The following is a 26,744-nucleotide window of genomic DNA, read 5'->3' as shown; positions in this document are numbered from 1 at the left end:
GTGCTATGCTCCTCAAGGAGTTTAAGGCACACTGGGAGAGAAAGACATGCAAAAAATAACTACAATATATCATTCTAAGGGCAAAAGCAAAAATGTACACCAGGTAACAGAGAGGCGCCCAGTCCTCTGTCTGACCTCTAGCCTTACTGCTCTAAGTGTGGTCACCGAAGCAGCAGGGGCAGCGTCACCAGGGAACTTGAAAAAGAGTAGAACTGGGGACCCCATCCTAGAGCTACTGAACTGAAACCTCTGGGGGTGGGGCTCCAGCCTGCTCTCTCATGTCCAGGTCTCCCAGCCCAGTCCCCACTTCTTAAAGGCCATCTGCCTCTCTTCTCAACCTGACACAAAACTTCAGTGTCTGGCCTGATGCCACTCCCTCTGTGCGTCTTCATGGCACCTGTTTTCCCCTAAGGCAGAACTCACTGTCACCCCATCTCTGCTTATACCTTTTTTTGGAGGCTGGGCCTGAGGCATATGAGATCTTAGTTCCTAGACTAGGGATCGAACCCATGCCACCCCATTAGGAGTGCCAAGTCTTAACCACTGGACTGCTAGGGAAGTCCTCCCAACCTCTGTTTTTTCTCCCACCCTCCTTTTCTTAAAAATCTGTTTCTATCTTTTGTAGAGCACTTAACACCCTCTTTAATTGAGCTTAGTTTTATGAATATTTATTGAGTACTATCAGATATGTAACAAGATGTGGGATACAGAGGAAAAGAAGAAATCATGCCTTACCACAAGGAGCTTACAGTCTATTGTGGTTAATTATACATATAATCAACCTTGTCTGCCTTTCTTTGAATTTTGACATTGAATTCAGATGTTCCAGTTTTCACCTTGGTGTTGTTTTTCAAGTGGTGGATATTGATATTAACATGAAAATGGGGCAAAGATGCAGCCATAACTGATATAACCTTGGCCTTAGCATTAATCTGTATTATGCACACGTGCTTGTGCCCTCTAGAATCCACTTCTACTTCCCCCTTCCTGCTGCTGCTGCTGCTAAGTCACTTCAGTTGTGTCCGATTCCGTGCGACCCCAGAGACAGCAGCCCACCAGGCTCTCCCGTCCCTGGGATTCTCCAGGCAAGAACACTGGAGTGGATTGCCATTTCCTTCTCCAAAGCGTGAAAGTGAAAGTGAAGTTGCTCAGTCGTGTCCTACTCCTAGCGACCCCATGGACTGCAGCCCACCAGGCTCCTGCATCCATGGGATTCGCCAGGCAAGAGTGCTGGAGTGGGGTGACATTGCCTTCTCCATCCTCCTTCCTAGCAGCCTCTAGTTTCTGAGTGTCTTCAGGGTTCAGGAGAAGCTCCAGGGATAGAGGAAGGGTCTGAAACAAAGACTCTCAGGACTTTGGTTTGGTTGTTTCAGGAGTCATGGGGGGAGAAGCATACTGGTTAGAGAACCTCGACCCCCATCCAGATCCCACAAGGAGAAAGCCTACAGAAAATGGAAGCCAACACTGAAAAATCAAAAATCTGAGAAACGGAGATGGAGAAGCTGTTCTGCTCACATACCTGAGCCCCTAATCAAGTCTCATCTGAAGGTTTTTCCCCATTGCATGCACTAATGCATTCCTTTTATTGTTTAAACCAGTATGGGTTGGGTCTTTGGTTGCTGATAGTCACATGCAACCTAATTATTATGGTGCTAGTGGGCTTCCCAAGTGGCTCAGATGGTAAAGAATTTGCCTGCAGTGCAGAAGATCTGGGTTCAATCCCTGGGACAGGAGGATCTCCTGAAGAAGGGAATAGGAACCCACTACCTTCCCAATGTGGAGAAGGCAATGGCACCCCACTCCAGTACTCTTGCCTGGAAAATCCCATGGACGGAGGAGCCTGGTGAGCTGCAGTCCATGGGGTCGCTGAGAGTCGGACATGACTGAGCGACTTCCCTTTCACTTTTCACTTTCATGCATTGGAGAAGGAAATGGCAACCCACTCCAGTATTCTTGCCTGGAGAATCCCAGGGACGGGGGAGCCTGGTGGGCTGCTGTCTATGGGGTCGCACAGAGTCGGACACGACTGAAGTGACTTAGCAGCAGCAGCAACCTTCCCAATGACAAGCCAAGTATTCTTGCCTGGAGAATCCCATGGACAGAGGAGCCTGGCAGGCTGCAGTCCATAGGGTCACAAAGAGTCAGAAGAGCCTTGGCATGCACTCCGAGAATAACTAATTTGCCATCTAGAAGGTGAGCCTTTGCTCTCATTACAGGCTGATTTCCCCATAAGTGAGGACATGTGCAGGTCTTCCCCAGGGCCCCATCTGAGAAACTGCAGATCCCAAGGACTGCACAACCACACTGAACTTTCATTAAAGGTGTTCTGCAGTGACTACAGATTTGCACACTTGATGTGTTTGTATTACTGTACCTGTGGTGGTTAATTTTGTGTGTCAGCTTCACTGGGTCAGAGGGTACCCAGATATTTGAGTAAACATTATTCTCAGTGTGTCTGTGAGGGTGTTTCCAGATGACACTGGCATCTAAATAGGCCCAGCTGTGATGAGAGGGTAACAGGCAGGAGGAAATGAACTGCAAGTGGCAGACGTCTTTTTCCTTCTCTATACAAAATTAAAAGAGGCTTCTTTTAATCCTGTGTTGAGGACACCTGGTTCTGCCTTGAGCTAACCAATACATTTCTCTTATAGAAATGTTTTTCTTAAGCTATGTTAATGAAACTATGTATTTGCTTTGGAATCTGCCTTTCTTCAAAAGGGTTCCCCCTAAGACTAACTTTTTTTCTTTTCTCAAACCTTGGGCTGAGAACGGGCTCAACAAACCAGTATTCATGTCAATTGTTTTATGATGCACCTCTTGCCATCCTATCTCAAAAATGCATACTGTGGGAGAGGGGCCTGGTGAAACTCTCTCAGCCTTGAGGTGTCTCTCTTATCTGATTAATAGCTTTCTAACAGACATAAAACACCTTGCTAAAAACTAGCAAGGGGTCACTCTTTCTGTCCCCTTCTGATGTCTGTGTCAGAAGCTTTCACTATCTCTGTTATACTTTAATAAAACTTTGCTGCAGAAAAAGCTCCAAGCAGTCAAGTCTCATCTCTGACCCCAGATCAAAATCCTCTCCTCTGGAGGTCACGAATCCTGGTATAACACATGGCTTGCAGCAGCAACCTTTCTGTGTGGATCATGTTGTATATAATATAATTTTTACCTCCAGTTGCTTCCTCTTTGCAGCTACATGCAGAAGCCGTAGAAGATGGTACTGTTCTGGTTGGTCCAGTCGAGACATCAAGCCTAGGAGTTCTGTGAGGTGTCTGTTAATTGGTTGAGGCTGCTTATCATACACAGCAGGTAAAACCCTCAACAACATGGCGTTACCTGTTAAAGGAACAGTAATGAGAATGATGACTTTATCAGTCCATGAGCCATATAAATAATATTATTATCAATGTAATAAATTTTGCACTTCCTCACACATTAGACAGCACAGGCTGACGGCCAAATCCTCTGCTTAAAATAACATGGTACCTTATTCTGAAAAATCACTAAAGCATTAAACAGGTTCTGTAAAAGGGAATATTTTATGATATGATCAGCATTGTTATCTAATGAAAACTTTTCCTGAGTAATGCGCCCAGGGGAAGAGAATTTGACAGTAACCAGACCGCACCCTTGTGGAGGAAATAGTTCCGATAAAAATTCCTGTTGAGAAACAGCATTTGGATGCTGTTTAAATAAAAACTAAGCAGTGCTGCAAGCATGGATCTAAATGAAACTGAACAAAAAAAAAAAAAAAAGTGCAGAGGAATGTATTCATGTTCCTGGGAGATATGGAGGCCTGATTTAGACAACTGACATATGGAGGCTATGCCTTATTTTTATGAATAGTTAGAAAAGTAGCAATGCAAATTTAGATCCTCAATTTCTGCACTATATCAAGGGAAGTTTAGACTGAGCTTGCTTGTCACATGATTTGCCTCAAAGACTTGTACAGACAACTGGCTTTAAAATGGCAGAACCTAAAGAAGAAAACGACTTAAGCTATGGGACTCATTTGCAAACAACATATGGGAAACATCTGCCTATCACTTATGGTATGGAGTTTTTTTGAAAAATCCCCTCAAGTACTTAAATGTCTCAGAATTTATTTCTAGGGATTTCTTGAACAAGAATTTTCTTGCCTCTATTTATTTTAAATGTGGCTCTATATAGAAGTCATACACAGAAAGAATCAAGCAAGCAGTGATTATACATTTGTAAACCCGTATTAAATGGTGGGGACATTTAGATATGAGGATTAAGAAAAAAAGGCCAGAATTTTTTGAATATCTATGGCAAAATTTAATGAAAGGGTGATTCTGGATCAAAGTGAATGTATCAGGGTGATGGTAAATAATGAGAATTGCTTTTTCCACATATGGCTCATAGAATGGTCTCAAACAGATTTCAATCATATAACCACAGAGCCCAAAATATTGGAAATACTCAGATTTTTTTAATGTGAAAACATTGTTTTATTTTGTTTTCTGTTTATTTTACTAAGAGCTTTTTCTTAAGAGATCAGGAATTGTCAATGTCATGTCCAATCTATACAAGGCACATTAGCTCATAGAACTTAGCTATGTAGACATACTGATTAACTGCTGGAAAAAGTTACGATAAATGGGACTGTCACTGGAATTGAAGACAGGACACAATATTCATTAGAGGTCCTCGGACTCCTGGGGGGAAAAACCTAGATTAGTCATTTTTAGCGGACTTGAATTTGTTCAAATAATACAAAATTAAATAAGGGCTTTTTTTTAAACTGATGAAAACACTTTGGTATAGAAATCTTATTACTTTCATTCATAAATTACTATATTCTTCTTCATTATGAAATATTTCAAGTCATTAGACAAATACAGGCAAAAATACAAGGACCGTTGGTGTGCCTACCAACAAACTTTATCAAAACTCAGCTCAGTTCAGTTCAGTTCAGTCGCTCAGTCATGTCCAACTCTTTGCGACCCCATGAATCACAGTACGTCAGGCCTCCCTGGCCATCAACAACTCCCGGAGTTCACCCAGACTCATGTCCATTGAGTCGGTGATGCCATCCAGCCATCTCATCCTCTGTCGTCCCCTTCTCCTCCTGCCCCCAACCCCTCCCAGCATCAGAGTCTTTTCCAGTGAGTCAGCTCTTCACATGAGGTGGCCAAAGTATTGGAGTTTCAGCTTCAGCATCAGTCCTTTCAATGAACACCCAGGACTGGTTTCCTTTAGGATGGACTGGTTGGATCTCCTTGCAGTCTAAGGGACTCTCAAGAGTCTTCTCCAACACCACAGTAGAGTTTGAGAATTTGAATTTCCAACAAGTTCTCAGGTGACGTTGATGGTCACTGGACCACATAATTAAGTAGTAAAGCAGTGGGTTTGTCCCTGGGAGTTAAGTTTCTAGATGTTCCAAAATTTCTTCTCAAAATGGTTGTAGTTTTCTATAGCTGCCATAAGAAACTGACATAAGCTTGTGGCCCAAAATAATACAAATTTATTATCTTATATTTCTGTAATACAGAAGTCTATCATGAGTCTCACTGGGCAAAAATCCAGGTCTTGGAAAGGCTGATTCCTTCTTGGAGGTTGTAGGAAGGCATCTGTTTCTTGGCTTTTCTGGTGTCTAGAGACCACCAGCATTCTTTGCTTTGGGGTCTCCTTCCTTCATCTTCAAAGTTAGCTACACAGCATTCTCTGACCCTGCTTCCATCACTACACCTCTTCCTCTGATTATCTTTTCTGTCTTTCTTTGACTTAAGCACCCTTGTGATAACATTTGCAATGAAACACATTATGTTCTCAGGTTGTGGGAATTAAGATGTGAACAACTTTAGGGGGGAGGTCATTATTCTGCCTACTACCATGATTATAACAACTTACTTACCTATCAGAAGCATCAATGTTTCTGTTGCCAACATTTAGTCTTGGCAGACACCCGTTTTTGCCAATCTGATGGGGTATAAAAATGTTACCTTACTTTTTGTTCTAATTTTCATTTCTTTAATTACTTCTGAGGCTGAGCAACCTTTTTATGTTGCTCTTCCATGATTTAGCCTTTCATATCCTTTGCCTGTTTTCAATCAAGATGTCTGTGTTTTCTCACTGATTTGTGAAAGTCACTCAGTTGTGTCCGACTCTTTGCAACCCCATGGACTATACAGTCCATGGAATTCTCCAGGCAAGAATACTAGCGTGGGTAGCCTTTCCCTTCTCCAGTGGATCTTCTCAACCCGGGAATTGAACTGGGGTCTCCTGCGTGGCAGATAGTTTCTTTACCAACTGAGCTATCAGGGAAGCACTGATCTGTAGAAATTCCTTATTTATTCTGGACACTAATTTTTGGTCTGTCAGTTTTAAAGTTGTAATCCTAATGGAGTTGGTTTTTAAATTTATTTTATGGTTTATAAATTTTTTAATTGAGAAATCTTTCCCTACCCATGTTCATAAAAATATTCTACTATAAGTACTATTCTCCTAAAAGTATTGATTTTGTTTTATGTCTTAATCATCTGGATTTTATTTTTGTGTATATAAGGAAGGGATCAAATTATAAATTTATATATGTGTGTGTGTATATAAACAATTGTCTCAGAACAATTTATTCAGTGACTGTTTCCCTTCTGATTTGTAGTACTTCTTTCATATATAAAGGTTCCCATGTATATGGGTCTGGTTATTTACCATACCTTCACCAATTATGTATACTAAGTCGCTTCAGTCGTGTCTGACTCATTATGACATTATAGACTGCAGCGTGCCAGGCTCCTCTGTCCATGGGATTCTCCAGGCAAGAATACCAGAGTGGATTGCCATTTCCTCCTCCAGGGGATCTTCCTGACCCAGGGATCAAACCCACGTCTCTTATGTCTCCTGCATTGGCAGGTAGATTCTTTGCCACTAGAGCCACCTGGGAAGCCCTTTATACATTTTCTTAATTACAATTTATAATAAGTCATTATACCTCACAAGGCAAGTTTCTTCATCTTCTGCTTCAGATTCCTCTTATTTCTTCATTTTCTGCTTCAAATTCCTCTTGGTTACTTCATATAAATTTTACCATTAGTTTGTCAACTTCCTTGTAAAGCTAGGTTAGGATTATTTTTCACATTGAATATATAGACTAATTTGGGATAACTGACATCTCTGTGAAACTGACTCTTCTCATTCAAGAACATGATATATTCTTCTATGTAACTTTTTTTATATCTCTAAAGTTTTGTGATATTAGCTGTGCCCTATCTTTTATTAAATTGATTCCTAAGTATTCCATAGTTGTTGCTGCTATTGTAAATTGTAAGTTTTGGTTTTTTAAAGATGTTTTCTATTTATCTGCTATATTAAGAAATCAATAAATTTTTGTGCACCGATCTTTCATCCAGCAAAACTTGTTTAGTTCTTTTTTTTTTTTTAATTAATGGAGTCTCAAGATTTTCTGTAGAAAAATAATCAAATTATAATAAGTAACAACTTTGTAATATTCCTTAAGTTTCTTTTATTGTCCTACTTTACCAGCTGGGACCTCCAACACTTTGATGAGTAGAACCAGGTCCTGATCATCATTTTCTAATTCCTGTTTTTAAAGAGTATGCTTCTAAGGATTCATCATAATGTATGTATATGTTTCTACATACTCTTGGTATTTATATTTTATCAGTTTAAGTTCGTGTCTTTTTCCTAGTTTGAACATGAATGAATGTTAGATTTTATTAATTGACTTTTCTGCATCTGTCCATATGACCATATGAGTTCTCTTTTAAACGGTTACTGTAGTAAATGAATGAGTATTCTAATGTTTAATCAATCTTGCACTCTTGGAATACACTCAACTTGGTATGATATATTTGAAAGCATGATTACTGGACTTCTTAGGCTAATACTTCATTTAGAGCTTCTGCATCTATATTCTTAAATGAGACTGACTTGCAGTTTTCCTTTCTTGTGTTGACCTTGTCTTTTCCTTACTAGACATATAAAAAGAATTTAGTGCACTCCTGCACACACCATTCTCAGAGGCAGTTAATATAAAATGGGAATTATATGTTCCTTGCATGGTAGAACTTGCTTATCAAATTTTCTGGGCAATGTTCTATACATTTTATTATATCAAATTTTAAATTATATACATTTCTATATCCTTTTGAAGTTTTTAGCATTTTAATCATCAGTTGTGGCAGAAACGGACTTATCAGTTATAAGAAGTTTGTGAAAATCTGCCTTTATGACTATGGATTTACCAATTTTTCCTTATAAGTCTGTCAATATTGGCATATTTTTTTGAACCGATGCTACTAGATAGTTCTGAGGTATCTTCTTGGCAAATTATTTATTTCATCATAATTTCATTACTCTCTTTGCCTTAAAGTCTATTTTTGACTAATATTAATACAGCTATGCTAGCTTTTCTGAATAGCCCTTGTTTGGTATATTCTCTCACCACCTTTAAATTTTTTGCTTTCAGGGTTTCTAGATTCTTGTGTTTGATGTGTGATCTTATAAGTGACACAGAACTGGACTTAAAATATATTCCTATCTGACAACTCTTGTCTCTTAACTGGAATGTTTGTTTCATTAATATTTAGTGATTAGTATTTACAGTATTAGGTATATTTATAGTATTAGGTATTAGGTATAGTATAGGTACTACCTAATTAGTATTAGGTATATTTATAGTATTAGGTATTAGGTATATTAGGTATAGTATTAAGTATTTATAGTATTAGGTATATTAGTATTTACAGTATTAGGTATATTCATAGTATTAGGTATATTTTACATTACAGGTGCTTTTTGGAGAAAGAAATGGCAACCTACTCCAGTATTCCTGCCTGGAGAATTCCATGGGCAGAGAAGCCTGGTGCGCTACAGTCCGTGGGGTTGCAAGAGTCTGACGTGACTTAGCAACTAAACCACTGCCACATGTGCTTTCTTTTTATCTTGCTTTGTCTATCCTTTTCTTCCCTTCTTTACTACTTCCTATTAAACAGCTCGTTTTTTTTTTTTTTTTAATTCACTCTATTCCTTCTATTTGGTCATTTTATTTCCTCTTGGTTTTGGTGGCTGTCATTTGAAAGATAAACATACTTGAACTAACAAAGAAAAATTAACTTTGCTATCCGGAACAATGAAAGGACATTAGAATTATTTTCTTAGATCTTTCTTCCAGTTCCTTAATATTCTTTTCAGCTTTGCCAATCCTTTAATTTCTTAAAAATTTCAATTAATTTTTTAACTCAAGGTTATATTTGAGTCTTTAAATAATAGGCCTATTTTTCTTCTTTTGACAGTGTCTTTTTCATTTTTCAGGTTTCCAGTTCTTTCAAACACACTTATTTTCCAGTTTCTAGCTGATATTTTAAATAAATGAAATTCTTGAGGGAGGGGTGTCCAATCCCTTTTGGTTTCTGCTGGTTCTCATTTATGGTAGATTGTTTAATCCTATGTTTAAATATTTTTTATTATGAATTTTCACTGTGGCAGATAGTACACATTTGCTTCTCGAACATGTATAAGGGCAGGCCCAAAGTCGCAAACTCTTAGGGACCTTGTAGAGTTCAGTCAAAGAGAGACAGGCTTACTTCTCTCTTTTCTGTGCTAGGGTAAGGACTGGGGCTATATCTATTGAAATCTAGTCAGTTAACTCCCCACCCAGACCTAAGCCTTGTGGCCCTTAACACTTGGTTAACACAGAACTGAAACATCTCTTCCCCCTTCACCTCCCCTGATGTGTGTGCGTGCGCGTGTGTGTGTGTGTGTGTGTGTGTGTGTGTGTGTGTGTAGGGGGGCTCTAGATTCAGCTCATGGGCTCACTGACCAGTTTTTGGTTCCCTCTCTTTGGGTAGGTGGCATTAGTGGTAAAGAACCCACCTGCCGATGAAAGAGACATAAGAGATGTGGGTTCAATCCCTGGGTCAGGAAGATCTCTTGGAGAAGGGCATGGCAACTCACTCCAGTATTCTTGCCTGGGAAATTCAATGGACAGAGGAGACTAGCGGGGCTGCAGTCCATAGGGTCACAAAGAGTTGGACATGACTGAAGCGACTTATCACCCTTGGCCTCTGGATATTGTCCTTACTTTATTGGGAACTTATTTGTATATTTAAAGTTTTTAATTATTATTCAAATGTAAACACATTTCTAGTTTGGTTTTTTTTTTTTCAGCTTATATAGATCTCCATATACTGACAGAAGCGGGAATCCCTAAATTTACTTTAAAAACATGATCTTTGACTCTGAGCCTAGTGAAATAAGATACCCACATAATAGATTATGAAAAGAAACACACCTAAAAAGTCAGTTTATTCCTTTCCCCCGACTTCTCCTTATTTTCGGTTTACTGGTTTTGCTGTGCTTCTCATTAAAAAGTATGTTTATAAAAGTATAGTTGTAACTCCAGAAGGATTAAAGATGGAATGACTTGAAATGGATTTGGATTATAGAACCGTACAAATTCTTACTGTGTTGGTTTATCTTGAAATCAGAAAGTAACTTTCACATCTTAGACCTGTAAAACTGTACAAAGAAAAAGTGAAAAAATGTTTTCTATGTGTAAAGGGTTGTGAAATAATGAGAGCGCACACAAAATGCTGGGATGATGCTCTTGTTTTCACACCTCTATGCCTGCTGAATCTATTCCCCTAAATCTCTATTCCCCTAATCCCTCTCCTCTCCCTCTCATCCTTCAGTACTACCAATTCAAGTTACAACAGCTAATCCCCAGGGGGAAACAGTCCTAGCCTTGTCTTCCCCTTTCTTTCCCCTCTGACACTCCTCCAATTAATCTGACTGTACTGTAAACCTTTGCGGTTTACTATTGTGCAACGTCCCCCGTCCCCCACATCTCCTTCACCCTCCTTTCCCCCAGCCCCCTCCCCCACAAATCTGGGGAAATCCCGTTAAGGCAGTGCCACTGGCATTACTCATTCATCCCCATTCAGACTTTCCCCAGCATTTATTAAGGGCCCTCAGCTCCTGCCTCTCACTCGCACTCTCCTCCGCTCCTCCTGCACTCTGAGAGCCTCTTGCCTCGTCCCCTCCCGACAGCGGTGGGAAGAACGTCGTCTCTCCAGCAATGCACATCTCTGTGATTCTGTTTTGTGCTCTCTGGTCTGCAGTGTCGGCGGAGAACTCAGATGATTATGAGCTCATGTATGTGAATTTGGACAACGAAATAGACGATGGACTCCATCCCACCGAGGACCGTAAGTTCGTTTTAACTCTTTCTCTGCTAACCCTTAACTACATATCTACCTCCTTAGGTCTAAGTATTATACATATATTCTGTTGCCAATGCAATAAACAACAATAACCAAAAAAGAGTTTTGCCAAAGAGAAAAGCACGTCAGGAAAGGAGGTTTCATAAAGTTACTTCTCTCAGATACGTAATGGGCCGAACTGTATGAAATCGCCGGTATTCGCCTGTTCTGAGAGAATTGCCATGAACGGCAATTTCATCGAGTTCGGCTTATAAAACTTGCAAGGTTTCCTTAAAGGGAAGGGGGTCCTGGGGACGGGCTGTCACTTGGCGACCATCGAGGGAGGTCGGCATTTTACAAAGAACACCCGAGGGAGGGTCAGGTCTGTAATGCGTGTATATTCCCCACTCTAGCCACGCCGTGCGACTGCAGTCGTGAGAACTCCGAGTGGGACAAGCTCTTCACCATGCTGGAGAACTCGCAGATGCGGGAGGGCATGCTGCTGCACGCCACCGAAGCCGTGCTCCAGGGAGAGCTGCAGAAGCTGAGGGCCGAGCTGGGCCGGCTGGCGGGCAGCCTGCAGAGCCTGTGCGCGCCGGAGGCCCCCGCCGAAGCCAGGCTGGCCCGGGCGCTGGACGAGCTGCTGCAGGCGAGCCGCAATGCTGGCCGCCGGCTGGCACGACTGGAAGAGGCCTGGGCGCCGCGGCCGCAGGAGGAGGCGGGGCGGGCCCTGGGCGCGGTGCTGGAGGAGCTGCGGCGGACGCGGGCCGACCTCCGAGCTGTGCAGGGCTGGGCAGTCAGCCGCTGGCTGCCGGCAGGTAAGGACGCGGGGACTGGTGGGGACCCCTGCGCGGCTTCGTTCTCAAAGTGCGAGTTGCGGGAAACCGAGTCAGCCAACCAAGCCTCTAAGGGCAGGCTTTAGTGTGAGGAAACATACCGGCTCACACCCTTCTGTTTCGGCATGCGCGGTCACAGAGCTCAGATACATCATAAAAGGAGGGAAAATTGCTTTCAAAAGTAGTCAGTCTTCAGTCCCGAGGAACCCTGAAGATAGCTGTGTAGGTAACCATCACAGTATTGAAATAGACCTCAAGGGCCTCCAGACTGACACTTGATCGGACCAGGCGTTAGAGAAACTCTATTGGCGAGTTATAAGAGTGACTGCTCTCAATGTCCAGCTTCCCTCCGTTAGGGATTTCCACTTCTTCTAATATTAGCCTGCCTCTCTCTTTAAGGGAGCTCTGGTTCCCCGCGCTATTTCAGGACCCAGCCTAATTTTTAGGAAAGTTTTCCAGTCCCTGGCTGGCCCCTTCTCCCTACCAGTTCTAAACAAGAGACTTGAGGTTGAATCTGATCTCCCAAGGGCCCCTGCCCCGAGCCCCCTGGGTCTGTGAAATAAGCTCCAGAGTGAGCTCCAAGAGTGTGAAGTTTGGAATAAACCAGCAGCTGAGGGATCCACAGTGGGACAGTCAGATGTAGGAGGTAGTTGGCATCCAGGCAGTTCCTCCGGAGTTGTGGAGGATCAGGGTGAAACAGAAGAGAAGCAGTTCAAACCAGATGCAACCTGTCCAAGTCCCATGTGATACTAGTGAACTTCCAAACATATGTGGGCCTGAAACAATACATTTTAAAGATGCCTCAAGGAAATATAGAGAAGGTTTGGAGCGAAGAACACTCCTTTACAAAAAGTCAGACTTTCTAAGAAATGGTGCTATAACAATCATTTGTGGGTTATATTAGAAAATCCGTGTTCTAGGTAAGAAAATATAACATACACTTTTCCCTGTTCATAAGCAACTTATGAACAAAAAACAATTACACCCTTCGTTATGTCCAATAAAGCAACTCTTACTATATGGGGTAGGAGGCAGAATCAAGCATATGTGAGAGCATATTTCATTTAAAATTTCAGATTTATACCAAAATACCAGTCTTTCCTAAATAATTGAGAACTGTTTATCAGTACAAACCATGTTTTTTAAAGAAGGGCTTCAGAGGGGGGAAAATCATAAAATAAACATACCATAGATCCTTAGTGTAAGTGACAGGACAAACTATAATTCTCTGGCAGTTTTAATGGATGAAATTTCTTGTCTTTTGCAAATCACGTAAAATCACTGTACATATCATGTACTGGGAAAACTGAAGAGTTATGCTAACTTTCACCTCCACCTCTGCATACCAGTTAGAGCAGAAGAAGGATGTATTTCTGAATTCAAAAGTGTTAATTCTCTTTTTTAAATTTTATTTTATTTATTTTTTGTTAATTCTTATTACATCCATTCATACATTTACCCACATGCTTTGATTTTTCCTCTCTTGGTTTCCTGCCAGCTTGGCTCCTAAGGGATTCCTAATCATTCTGTTGTCAGCCTCTTAAGAACCTGGTTTTAATTCTGTTTGGTCTTTGATAATATAATCAGAAAAAAACCTATTAGTTAAAAGCCATTTCATGAGAGAGTTTCTGACATTTTAAAGCCATATCAAGGGTCTCAATCACCGACCCCCAAAAGAAGCCACAGAAAAAACTTGCCAACATGCAGTTCTACTCATTGAACCTACATAACCAGCGCAGCCCAGAGGGGAAGCTGGGTCTCTGAGAGGCAATCAAGGAAGGCTTTGGAATGTAATCCTGACTGACTGGGCTTATTAAACAGGAAATCAGTTAATTAGATTGCAGTAGGCGCTCTCTCTGAACACTGTTTTACTGAAACATTAGACAGTATCTAAAATGCCCAAGCATATGGTGATCTTTTGTTCCATGATCTTTGTTTGATTTAAATGACAGGTAGAAGAGTATGCATCTACCAATTTCATTTTCAAAAAGAATCAATGCCTCATTAAAAATTGATTTAAAAAAATCTTTAGAAATTCAAATTATTCAGGGAAAAAGTTAATACCAAAGTATGGCAGGACCAATTTTGTGCTTTAGTGTGATGGTTACTTTTATAGGATTTTCTGAACCTCAATATCTTCTTTGACTATTTCAAAAGGATAAGGTCCATGTGCTTAATTTTTCTGGGTTGGAGCCCACCTCTCAGCCACTTGTAGATGGTTAACTTAGTCTATCACACTACACATGGACATTTGGTTCCTGCAAGTCTTGTTTACCACTTAGTCTTCAAATGCTCTGGGAATTTGCTTTTTAAAGCTATCTTATGGTAAATCTTCTTTAAAGGTTGTTATAAAGTGAATACTTAGCCCTAATTTTTGCTGTTGTTTAGTCACTAAGTCATGTCCAACTCTTTTGCGACCCCATGGACTGTAGACCACCAGGCTTCTCTTTGAGATTTCCCAGGCAAGAATATACTGGACTGGGTTGCCATTTCCTTCTCCAAGCCCTAACAGATTTTTTAAAAATTCTTTAATTGGTCTTATATATGTATATATTTGAGTTCAGCACAAGGTAGAGCTCACTTATTAAAGCTTTTAGCTTTAAGACCTGAAAGGTCTTCACTTCAGCATCTGCAGCTCCCTGACTGGCCATGTGACCTGGAGATGGACAGAGGTGGGAGCTCCCACCTCTCATGTTTGAAAGTCTCCTTCTAAGTGTGTATTAGTGGAAATATGTCCTCCATCCAGCCCCTTAGAAAAATTCACTCTTCCTTAAAGATTTTCTGTTAGGGCTTACATAGTACTTGTAAGCATTTGGACAAAGTGAGAATTTTTAAGCATATCTTTGGTCTACAAAGTATTCCCTGGTGGCTTAGAGGTAAAGTCTCTGCTTGCAATGTGGGAGACATGGGTTTGATCCCTGGGTAGGGAAAATATCCCGGAGAAGGAAATGACCACCACTCCACTACTCTTGCCTGGAAAATTCAGTGGACAGAGGAGCCTGGTAGGCTACAGTCCATGGGATCGCAGAGTGGACATGACTGAGCAGCTTCACTCTCTCACTCTTGGTCTACAAAGCTCTTCTCAAATGTTACATACTTGTTGCTTACAGACTTGCAGAATTTAGAAGGAGAAGGGAAGAGCCTTTGACAGATAACTGTTAAGCCTGGAGAGATTGTGGGGCTCATCAAAAGCTATACAGCTTGCTAGTAGTAAAACAAACTGAATTCCAGTTCTTTTAGCCAAATCCAGGGATTCTACCACTCAGAGGCAGTGCAGTGTGCTGGTTAAGATTGTGGCTCCTGCAGCCAGAACTGTTGATGTTGTTCAGTTAAGTCCTGTCCAACTCTTTGCGACCCCATAGACTGCAGCATGCCGGACTTCCCTGTCCTTCATTATCTCCCAGAGTTTGCTCAAACTCATGTCTGTTGAGTCAATGATGCCATCCAACCATCTCATCCTCTGTCACTCCCTTCACCCCCTGTCCTCAACCTTTCCCAGCATCAGTGTCTTTTCCAGTGAGTCAGCGCTTAGCATCAGGTGGCCAAGTGCCCAAGTTTGAGCCTAGTTTCACTATTTCTCTGTGTGCCTTCTTTTCCATTTAAATGCTTCTCTTAATGAGACAGTTGGATTTCCTTATTCCTGTTTTCTTTGCACTATAGAGATTACACTTGGGCCCCTCAATTCATAACATATTGCTGCATGTAGTTTTCAGTTGTAGTCATTAAAAGGCCCATCCTAAAATACCTAACTGCCAGAATCATTTCAAAATGAATTTGTATTTTTTCTCATATTCTTACTTTCTTGCCACTCTAGGTTGTGAAACAGCGATTTTATTCCCCATGCGTTCCAAGAAGATTTTTGCAAGCGTGCATCCGGTGACACCAATGAAACTTGAGAGTTTCAGTGCCTGCATTTGGGTCAAAGCCACAGAAGTATTAAACAAAACAGTCCTGTTTTCCTATGGCACAAAAAGGAATCCATATGAGATCCAGCTGTACCTCAGCTATCGGTCCATAATGCTTGTGGTGGGTGGAGAGGAAAACAGACTGGTCGCTGATGCTGTGATTTCCCCAGGAACATGGACCCATCTGTGCAGCACCTGGGATTCAAAGAAAGGGCACATGGCTTTGTGGGTAAATGGTGACTTGGTGGCCACCGCTGTTGATATGGCCACAGGCCACGTTGTTCCTGAGGGAGGAATCCTGCAGATTGGGCAAGAAAAGAATGGCGTAGGTGGTGGCTTTGATGAAACATTAGCCTTCTCTGGCAGACTCACAGGCTTCAATATCTGGGATGGTGTTCTCAGCAACGAAGAGATAAGAGGGGCCGGAGGAGCAGAGTCCTGTCACATCCGGGGCAATGTGGTTGGGTGGGGAGTCACAGAGATTCAGCCCCACGGAGGAGCGCAGTATGTTTCTTAAGGGCTGTGAAACTCTACTTGAAGCCAAAGAAATAAACTCACATCTTAAACATACGCCAGTTGAAGGAGAGAGTTGAGATCAATCTTTATTTATCTTGGCAAAATACTGAGTAAACAGTTGAAAGGGAGACATTGGAGAAGGCTTTTGGGGATATTGTTACTAGATTTTATGCCATGGTGCTTTCAGATTAATGCTATGTCTTTGTCAGATAAACTCTCCAATAATTAAAAAGGACTGTATGAATGAACAGAAGGACAACTGTTTTACTTTTCTTTGGTTAATTTCATTTTGGCCTGAGATGAATTTTACATTGGAAGAATAATAAAATTTGTTGTCCATTGTTCATTGGTATATACCTTATTATGAAAAAATGATGATAAAACATATTTATACTTCAATGTGACTTAACAAATACAAATGTAGTTTATGTGTGATAATCAAATGTCATTTTTTTGAGGAGATAGTTATATAAGTTATATTGTAAAATGGTTTTGTATTAATTTTATTAAGACTATTTTTGTAAAGCTCTACTGTAAATAAAATATTTTATAAAACTAGTCCATGTCGTCTAAGTATATATTTAAACTGTCTGGAAGCAAATCCATACTTCTCATTTTTTTATCTAAAGCAAACACTAGTTTTCAGATGCTAATCTACTATGCAAATAGTAATGGTTAGATTGTTAGAGGTGCTTCCCTGGTGGCTCAGTGGTAAAGAATATGCCTGCAACGCAGGAGACTTGGGTTTGATCCCTGGGTCGGGAAGATCCCCTGGAGAAGGAAATGGCAACCCACTCCAATATTCTTGCCTCGGAAATCCCAATGACTGAGGAGCCTGGGGGGCTACAGTTCATGGGGTCACAAAAGAGTTGGACACAACTTCGTGACTAAACAACAACAATACTGTTAGAAACAAACTATAGAATTGTTTTATGCACTGGCTTTCTATAAGTCATAAGCAAGAAAGATGATCTTAGCTAAGTCAATTCATCTCTCTGGGTTTTAGTTTGCTCAGCTGAGAAATCAAGGAATTGAAGAAATGATCCCTTCCAACTTGATAATGCTGTGAACATACACAACTTTCTGTCCCAGGTATACATGGAAAGAAAGTATGGATTATCAAAGTCCTCAGATTCACATGATGCCTGCAAGAGATGACTGAGGATTCTTATTGTGGTTGTTATTTAGTCATTAAGCTTGACTGACTCTTTTGTGACCCCAGCGACTGTAGCCCACCAGGCTCCTCTGTCCATGAGATTTCCCAGGCAAGAATACTGGAGTAGACTGCTATTTCCTTCTCCAAGGGATCTTCCCCACTCAGGGACTGAACCCGAGGATCCTGCATTGGCAGGTGGATTCTTTACCACTGGGCCACCTGGGATGCCAGGACTATTATAAGGGAAATCTAAAAATGTGGAAAAGAAACAATGACTTCTGCCCTTAACACATATCCCATTCTCTTACTTATGCATAAAGGAGAGGACAGTCAGGCCCGTCACCCTGTAGGTAGGGATGTAACTCCCTACCACACTAATGCTCTCCTCCTGTGGAGGCCATGCAAGGGCTGGTAGTGCAACATCTCAAAGCCACTTCTGAACATCAGTAGGAAACATAGTAGAACCATGGTGATGATGTGTCTGCTTAAAGGTAGGGCCTGAACAACCACAAGTCATCTCCTGTTCATGAGGTTTGGAGAAGAGAACCAATAGTAATTATTAAACCACATTTTGTAATGAACTAGCCTGGTCCTTGGGCTTCTCTGGGGGCTCAGTGGTAAGGAACATGCCTGCAAATGCAGAAGACGATCCCCTACAGAATGGCAACCCACTCCAGTATTCATGCCTGGGAAATCCCATGGACAGAGCAGTGTGGCGGGCTATATAGTCTATGGGGTCGCAAAAGAGTTGGACATGACTTAGAAACTAAACAACAGGCTAGACCTTAGGTTACTTAACTCTGGAATTTATCAGTAAAAGGAGGGGGTTGAACATGTAGTATCTTTCAGCAGTGAAATTCTATAAATCTAGGAATCTTTGAAGATATTCAAGGTATTTGCATAGCTTCATCCTTCTTGTGAGACTCACAAAACCAGGCTGAAATGTCTCAAAGGAAATCATTCCCAAGTTTAAGGTCACAAGTCAGCCTCAGATTTTTGGAGATTACATATTTCAAGATTTCAGGCACAATGGCCATATGCAAGTCCCTAATTAGCCACTGTCTATATGACTCCAAACGCTAGAGGAGGAAATACTTGACCAAACCTTCAGCAGAGAGTTAGGCATGCTTTCAATTCCTTTCCACATTGGATCATGAATTACAGCTGTTCAAGAGACTCTAAATGATGCCAGCCAAGAGGTATGCAAACTCATATGCAGATACTGGATATACGGATGAAGTCAAATGTAAGGGAACTTTTAAATTTTTAACAGGAATAACATGTTGAAGGCAGAGAAGAAACAAACTGGAAAAAAATAAAGCAACCACTGGTTTACGAAAGTAGAAATTTCATCTACACTCAATCTGAATAAGTATTTTAAAGACTTCCAATTGTTCCCTCTATCTATTTTCCCTCTTTTACCTAAGAAACAGAATTCTGATTTTTTAATGGTATGTATGGCCACTTGGAGTAAAGTTTTTATTTTCCAGTATCAAGTGCAAAACTAGATGTGGTCAAATGACTATATTCTGGATGATGGTGAAATACTGAATGTGATTCCCTATCTCTTCCTCTATCAAAAGGAATTGATTGATTGGAATACGGTAGAAATGGCTAGAATTTCAGCAAACATCTTCGATTTAGCACAACAATATAGAATAAGCTTAGGTCTTTAATATTATGATCCTGTCTTAACAGACCTAGGCTGCCTTTCCCTGTACTTCTTTTTTTTTTTTTTTTTTAATACACATATACTTTTATTTTCTTCAGTCCAGTATTGGTTGACTGTTTAATCTAATCCTGATCCAGTGGAGCAATTTTTCTTTTTAATAAAGAAGACCAGGCACTTTATTCCTTCAAAATACTGATAGACCACCTGTACAAAATACATTTTACAAATTTCAGGACGTTGGCTAACTTTTTCTTTACACTAATAGTATTTCATGAATTTTAGAATACAGAGTGTCAAGAAAAGGAGGAAATAAGAAATGTGTGAAACTGAGATAAAATATCTAAAAAGAAATATCAGCATGCTGGCTTAGTCGAGCATATTGGCAAAGAGTCACTCACCAGGATGGTTCCTGAGGGCATCTTACTATAGCACAGTAAAAGAATCATGTACATTATTCAGAGAAAAATATGTGTAAATTAATACATAACACATTACACTTACAAAATATAAAACATTATGTGTGTATGCTAGAGTGACAGACTGTCCTGGTGTGCCTAGGAACAACCCAGTTTAGTACTGAGAGTCCCAGGAAATCTTTCAGTCCCAGGTGAACTGTGGCAGTTTGCCATTTTGCCACTCTAGTACATATATATGTACAGCAGTGGAGCAACATTTTTACAGAGATTGTAACTGACAAGATAGAGTTCATATATTTTCCTTGTCTGTTGCAATGTGAGTTGACTTTAAAAAAAATTTTAACTGGAGGATAATTGCTTTACAATGTTGCATTGGTTTCTGCTGTACAACAACAAGAATCAGGTATAAGTATATATAAACCTCTTCCCTCCCATCCCTGGCCCCATCCCGTCCCTCTAGGTCATCACAGAGCAGCAGACTGGGCTCCCTGTGTTGTACAGCAGCCCCCCATTAGCTATTTATTTTACACACAGTAGCGTGTAAACATCAATGCTGCTCTCTAGGTGTGTCCCACCCTCTCCTTCCCCTCTGTGTCCACAGGATGGTCCTCCACATCTGCATCTCTGTTCCTGCTCTGCAAATAGGACCATCCCTGCCATTCTTTTAGATTTCATATACATATATATATATTAATACACTATTTTTGTTTTTCTCTGACTTACTTCACTCTGTATAACATGCTCTAGGTTCATCCACCTCATTTGAACTGACTCAAATTCATTCCTTTTTATGGCTTGATAATATTTTATACAACATATATTGCATATATTGTATATTGTGGACAATTTATACCACAACTTCTTTATCCATTCATCTCTCAGTGGACATCTAGGTTGCTTCCAAGTTCTGGTTATTGTAAACAGTGCTGCAGTGAGCATTAGGGTACATGTGTCAATTATGGTTTTCTCAGGTGTATGCCCATTAGTGGAATTGCCGGGTCATATGATAGTTTTACTCCTAGTTTTTAAAGGAATCTGCATGCTGTTCTCCATAGTGACTGTATCAATTTGTATTCCCACCAACAGTACAGGAGGGTTCCCTTTTCTCCATTGATTGTTTGTAGATTTTTTGATGATGGCCATTCTGGCTGGTGATACCTCACTGTGGTTTTGATTTGCATTTCTCTAGTAAGCGGTGATGTTGAGCATTTCTTCATGTGTTTGTTGACCATCTGTATATCTTCTCTGAAGCAATGTCTGTTTAGGTCCTCTGCCCATTTTTTTGATTGGCTTGTTTTCTAATATTGAGTTTGCATGAGCTGCTTGTATATTTTGGAGATTACTCTTTTGTCAGCTGCTTCATTTGAAATTATTTTCTTCCATTCTGAGGATTGTCTTTTTAGTTGTTTACAGTTTCCTTTGATGTGCATGAGTTGGCTTTTAATCAAGTATTAATTCCTTAAAATATATCCAGAACAGTTGACTATTAAGTATACATTACAGAATCTTAGAGTTAGGTATTTATTATACTCAATTAACTTCACCTAAATAAACAGATTATCAAACAAAGAAGAAATTGTAATTGATTTTTATTTCATCTCTTGTTTAATTTTATATTAGAAACCTCTTTGCGAAGCTGCTGCTGCTGCTAAGTCGCTTCAGTCATGTCCGACTCTGTGCAACCCCATAGATGGCAGCCCACCAGGCTCCCCCGTCCCTGGGATTCTCCAGGCAAGTACACTGGAGTGGGTTGCCATTTCCTTCTCCAATGCATGAAAGTGAAAAGTGAAAGTGAAGTCGCTCAGTTGTGTCCGACCCTCAGCGACCCCTGGACTGCAGCCTACCAGGCTCTTCTGTCCATGGGATTTTCCAGGCAAGAGTACTGGAGTGGGGTGCCATTGCCTTTTCTGTTTGAGAAGCTAACTAAGAGCTGTATTGTAGCCACTAAGAAATAGCACTCAAAAAGTTAAAAATCTTGGTCAAAGTAATCGTGTGTGTTCATTTATATATTCTTTGATTCAGTGAACTTGAAAACTCAGATTGATGATCCTTGTATTCTGTTTTATAAATCCAGAGTATAGAAGAAAGCTTCCTGGGCGTGGGGTCAGGAACACAACATTCAGATCCTAGCATTATTATTCACTGACTAGATGACGTAGGCCTGCCAATTGATCTTTATGAGTCTCAAGTCAGCCAAGAAATTGGGGATAACAGCACTTGCCTAACTTGCTGAAGGGGCATTATAAAAATAAAATAATGAGAGATAATGTATCTAAAAATGTTTTATAAACCCTGAAATAATTTTTGAAATGAAATAGTTACCATAAAAATGTTTTTCCAAGTTGTTCACAGTGGACTTAACAGAAAATAAGTGAATAAAAATACAAACAAACAAATACAAAGATTCCTTTCCACTGTGGGTAAGTTACTCTCAGAGTTTGGCCCATGGATGTTCAAAGCTGTGTAGGCTTTATTCTACTTTACAGCAACATCTGCTGGTGAAGTCAGGAAGGTGCAAACTCTGACATGCATCAGGTCCAAGACCTGGCTAACAGTTCAGAAAACATTCTTTTCTGATTCAAGATGTTTCTCTATTTCTTGATCTACATTTGTACTGACTTTTACAGCATAAAATTTAATATTTCCTTATATGTATTACTATTCAGGTTGAATATTCTTAATGAGAATTACTTTAGTAGCCTGTTTTCTACAATATTTGATTAATACAGTTTTTTCCTCAACAAGCTGTAATGCAGTGAACTTAAAACCTTTTCCTTAAAAAATAACTGTATCATGAATTTTTAATGGCTAAGCATCTCCCCAGAGATTACAGAACTCCACAAATGATTATGAATCTGCCCTTAATTTTTTAATATGGGCCTGGTATATGACAGACAGTAATGGCAATAACAATGATGGTGATTATGATGAAGGCAATAAAAAGAAGAATCATGGTAACTGCTGATGAACTGTGTGCCAGGCCCTGGGCAAAGTATAATGGCTCTATCTATTTAAGGCTCATACCCACTCTATCTGGTACATATTATTACTGCCACAGTAAATGGGAGGTCAATTTTCTATCTCCATTTTTCTGAGACAGCTTACCAATCAGTGGTTTGAATCTGGTCTCACATTGAGAAAGAAATAAGGTGAATTTATCATAATTAACTAGACAGTCTTTTCCAAGCTATTGCCAAGAAGTCAGAAAGGAATTTGGACTCTTGCTGAGACAAGAGTATATTTCTTTCCAAAGACTTTCTACTTAAGTTTCAAATCATTTGAGGTCATCTTGTGATTAGCGCCAGAGGACTATGTAAAACACATCTTGACAGAGAGGCATATTTCCTTATTTTGACCTCTGATTCAGAAATGCAGAGGAAAGGACGTCACTGCCCACCTTTAGTTTTGATAGTAGTGGTATGGATTGCCTTACAGAGTTCCAAATCAAAATTTGGGAAGGGTTTCCCTCTAGACTCTCAAATAATCTGTTACAGTTGAGATACACTTATTTCAGGGGTCACCAATTATATGGTCAGCTTCCCAGGTGAAAGATATGCTAATCATGCTGTACTAAGCATTCACTGTGCTTTTACATTGCAACACTGGACAGGTTTAACAAAGCATCTTCACATGGCAAAGAACAAGTTTTAAGAATTATTCATGACTTCTGAAAAACAAATTTTCCACTCTGAAAAGGTTCTAATGATATAAAATATTAAATTACCTAATATGATTTAAGCAGAAAACATGTTTTTAATAACCACCCAAGGGATATCCTTATCTTATTATTAATTCAATGGGGGAAGCATTCAACATTTCCCCCTTAAGTATGATTTCAGTTGTAGGTTTTTGTAGGTATCCTTTATTAGATTAAGGATAGTTCCTTCTATTGCTAATTTGCTGAGAGGTATTTTTTTTTTTAAATCATGAACAGACTTGGAATTTTACAAAAGGAGAGTGTGTGTATATGTGTGTGTGTTAAGTCACTGCAGTAATGTCCGACTCTTTACAATCCTATGGACTGTAGCCCATCAGGTTCCTCTGACCATGGGATTCTCCAGTCAAGAATACTGGACTGGGTTGTCATGCCCTCCTCCAACAGATCTTTCCAATCCAGGAATGGAACCTGAGTCCCTTATGTCTCCTGCATTGGCAGGTGGGTTCTTTACCACTAGCACCAGCTGGGAAGCCTATATATATAATATATATAATAATAATTATATCCATATTATATCCTCTTAATCAGTGTCAGAAAGCTCTCCAAAATGCTCAGGTTGCATTCTTCCTAGGATAACTTAACTTTTATAAAGTGAGGATCACAATAGTTCCTCCCTCATAAGCTGTTAGGAGAATTATGTTAAAAGACTAGTACCATGTACAGCACTATGGATGGAGGTTCGTGACATCGTACAGGAGGCGGGGATCGAGACCATTCCCAAGAAAAAGAAGTGCAAAAAGGCAAAACGGTTGTCTGAGGAGGCTTTATAAATAGCTGTGAAAAGAAGAGAAGCAAAAAGCAAAGGAGAAAAGGAAAGATATAAGCATCTGAATGCAGAGTTCCAAAGAATAGCCAGGAAACATAAGAAAGACTTCCTCAGTGATCAATGCAAAGAAATAGAGGAAAACAATAGAATGGGAAAGACTAGAGATCTCTTCAAGAAAATTAGAGATACCAAGGGAATATTTCATGCAAAGATGGGCACAATAAAGGAGAGAAATGGTATGGACCTAACAGAAGCAGAAGATATTAAGAAGAGGTGGCAAGAATACACAGAAGAACTATACAAAACAGATCTTCATAACCCAGATAATCATGATGGTGTGATCACTCGCCTAGAGCCAGACATCCTGGAATGTGAAGTCAAGTGGGCCTTAGAAAACATTACTACGAACAAAGCTGGTGGAGGTGATGGAATTCCAGTGGAGCTATTTCAAATCCTGAAAGATGATGCTGTCAAAGTGCTGCACTCAATATGCCAGCAAATTTGGAAAACTCAGCAGTGCCCATAGGACTGGAAAAGGTCAATTTTCATTCCAATCCCAAAGAAAGGCAATGCCAAAGAATGCTCAAACTATAACATAATTGCACTCATCTCACATACTAGTAAAGGAATGCTCAAAATTCTCCAAGCCAGGCTTCAACAATACATAAACCATGAACTTCCTGATGTTCAAACTGGATTTAGAAAAGGCAGAGAAACTAGAGACCAAATTGCCAACATCCATTGGATCATGAAAAAGCAAGAGAGTTCCAGAAAAACATCTATTTCTGCTTTATTGACTATGCCAAAGCCTTTGACTGTGTGGATCACAACAAACTGTGGAAAATTCTTCAAGAGATGGGAATACCAGATCACCTGACCTGCCTCCTGAGAAATCTGTATGCAGGTCAGGAAGCAACAGTTAGAACTGGACATGGAACAACAGACTGGTTCCAAATAGGAAAAGGAGTACATCAAGGCTATATATTGTCACCCTGCTTATTTAACTTCTGTGCAGAGTACATCATGAGAAATGCTGGACTGGATGAAGCACAAGCTGGAATCAAGATTGCCGGGAGAAATATCAATAACCTCAGATATGCAGATGATATCATTCTCATGGAAGAAAGCAAAGAAGAACTGAAGAGCGTCTTGATGAATGTGAAAGAGGAGAGTGAAAAAGATGGCTTAAAGCTCAACATTCAGAAAACTAAGATCATGGCATCTGGTCCCATCACTCCATGGCAAATAAGCAGGGAAACAGTGGACACAGTGACAGACTTTTTTATTTTTTATTTTTGGCTTCACAATCACTGTAGATGGTGACTGCAGCCATGAAACTAAAAGACGCTTACTCCTTGGAAGAAAAGCTATGAGCAATCTAGATAGCATATTAAAAAGCAGAGACATTACTTTGCCAACAAAGGTCCATCTAGTCAAGGCTATGGTTTTTCTAAGAGTCATGTATGGATGTGAGAGTTGGACTATACAGAAAGCTGAGTGCCAAAGAAGTGATGCTTTTGAACTGTGGTGTTGGAGGAGACTCTTGAGAGTCCCTTGGACTGCAAGGAGATCCAACCAGATCATCCTGAAGGAAATAAGTCCTGAATATTCATTGGAAGGACTGATGCTGAAGCTGAAGCTCCAATTCTTTGGCTACCTGATGCAAAGAACTGACTCATTTGAGAGACCCAGATGTTGGGAATGATTGAAGGCAGGAGAAGGGGGCGACAGAGGATGAGGTGGTTGGATGGCATCACTGACTCAATGGACACAAGTCTGAGTAAACTCCGGGAGTTGATGATGGACAGGGAGGCCTGGTGTGCTGCATTCCATGGGGTCGCAAATAGTCGGACACAACTGAGTGACTGAACTGAACTGAACTGAACTGAACTGGGTACAGAGCAAGAACTCAACGAATGTTAAGAATTATTTTCTTTATGCATTGCTAGAACTATTTTCCTAAAATTTTTATTTATGATATGTGTACCTATGTTCGCAATTTTAAGATGAGTCTATGTTTTTCTTTCCTATATTGTCTTTTGGTATTGATATCACTGATAAACCTGCCTTATTTCCTTGTGGCTTAGCTAGTAAAGAATCTGCCTGCTATTATACAGGAGACCTGGGTATGATCTCTGGGTTGGGAAAATTCCATGGAGAAGGGAAAGGCTACCCACTCCAGTACCCTGGCCTGGAGAATTCCACAGACTGTATAGGCCATGGGGTTGAAAAAAATCAAACCCGACTGAGAGACTTTCACTTTCATGCCTGCCTTATAGAATTAGTTGGAGAATGTACTTCCTTTTCAATTATATGAAAAAGTTTAGATAAGACTGTAATCATTCCTTTCAAATTTGTTCTAATTTGCATATAGTACTAAATGTGATAGCCTTCTTTTTTTTTTTTTTTGGTGGGCTGATTTAAAAATACTGATAGAATTATTTGATAGAGGAACATTCCGGTTTTCCATCTCCTTAGCTCTCAAGCACAAATAAAGACAACATTCTGGTCATGCTTTTAATCCTCTCTCCAAGGACTTTCACAATTTCCTTTTCACTGGGAGAATTCAA

At 40.1% G+C, this 26,744-nt stretch overlaps 2 protein-coding genes across 21 annotated transcripts in view; one reads left to right on the top strand and one right to left on the bottom strand.

The window, feature by feature from the left end:
* Positions 1-26,744, bottom strand: part of VEPH1 (ventricular zone expressed PH domain containing 1) — a 676,809-nt gene that overhangs the window by 167,396 nt on the left and 482,669 nt on the right. For all 20 annotated transcript variants that reach the window (XM_060394259.1, XM_060394295.1, XM_060394263.1 and 17 more), the window contains one exon: positions 3,173-3,339. In XM_060394259.1, the coding sequence (XP_060250242.1) occupies positions 3,173-3,339 (167 nt within the window). The remainder of the gene's footprint in view (positions 1-3,172; positions 3,340-26,744) is intronic.
* On the top strand, positions 10,975-17,004 carry PTX3 (pentraxin 3). Its single transcript, XM_004003220.5, has 3 exons — positions 10,975-11,195; positions 11,603-12,007; positions 15,840-17,004. Exons 1-3 carry the CDS (start codon positions 11,066-11,068, stop codon positions 16,445-16,447), a joined length of 1,143 nt encoding a protein of 380 aa, XP_004003269.2. The 5' UTR covers positions 10,975-11,065; the 3' UTR covers positions 16,448-17,004.

This window comes from Ovis aries, chromosome 1 (assembly GCF_016772045.2).
Source record: "Ovis aries strain OAR_USU_Benz2616 breed Rambouillet chromosome 1, ARS-UI_Ramb_v3.0, whole genome shotgun sequence".
Classification (NCBI taxonomy): Eukaryota; Metazoa; Chordata; class Mammalia; order Artiodactyla; family Bovidae; genus Ovis; species Ovis aries.
This window is presented reverse-complemented; position numbering and strand designations above follow the sequence as displayed.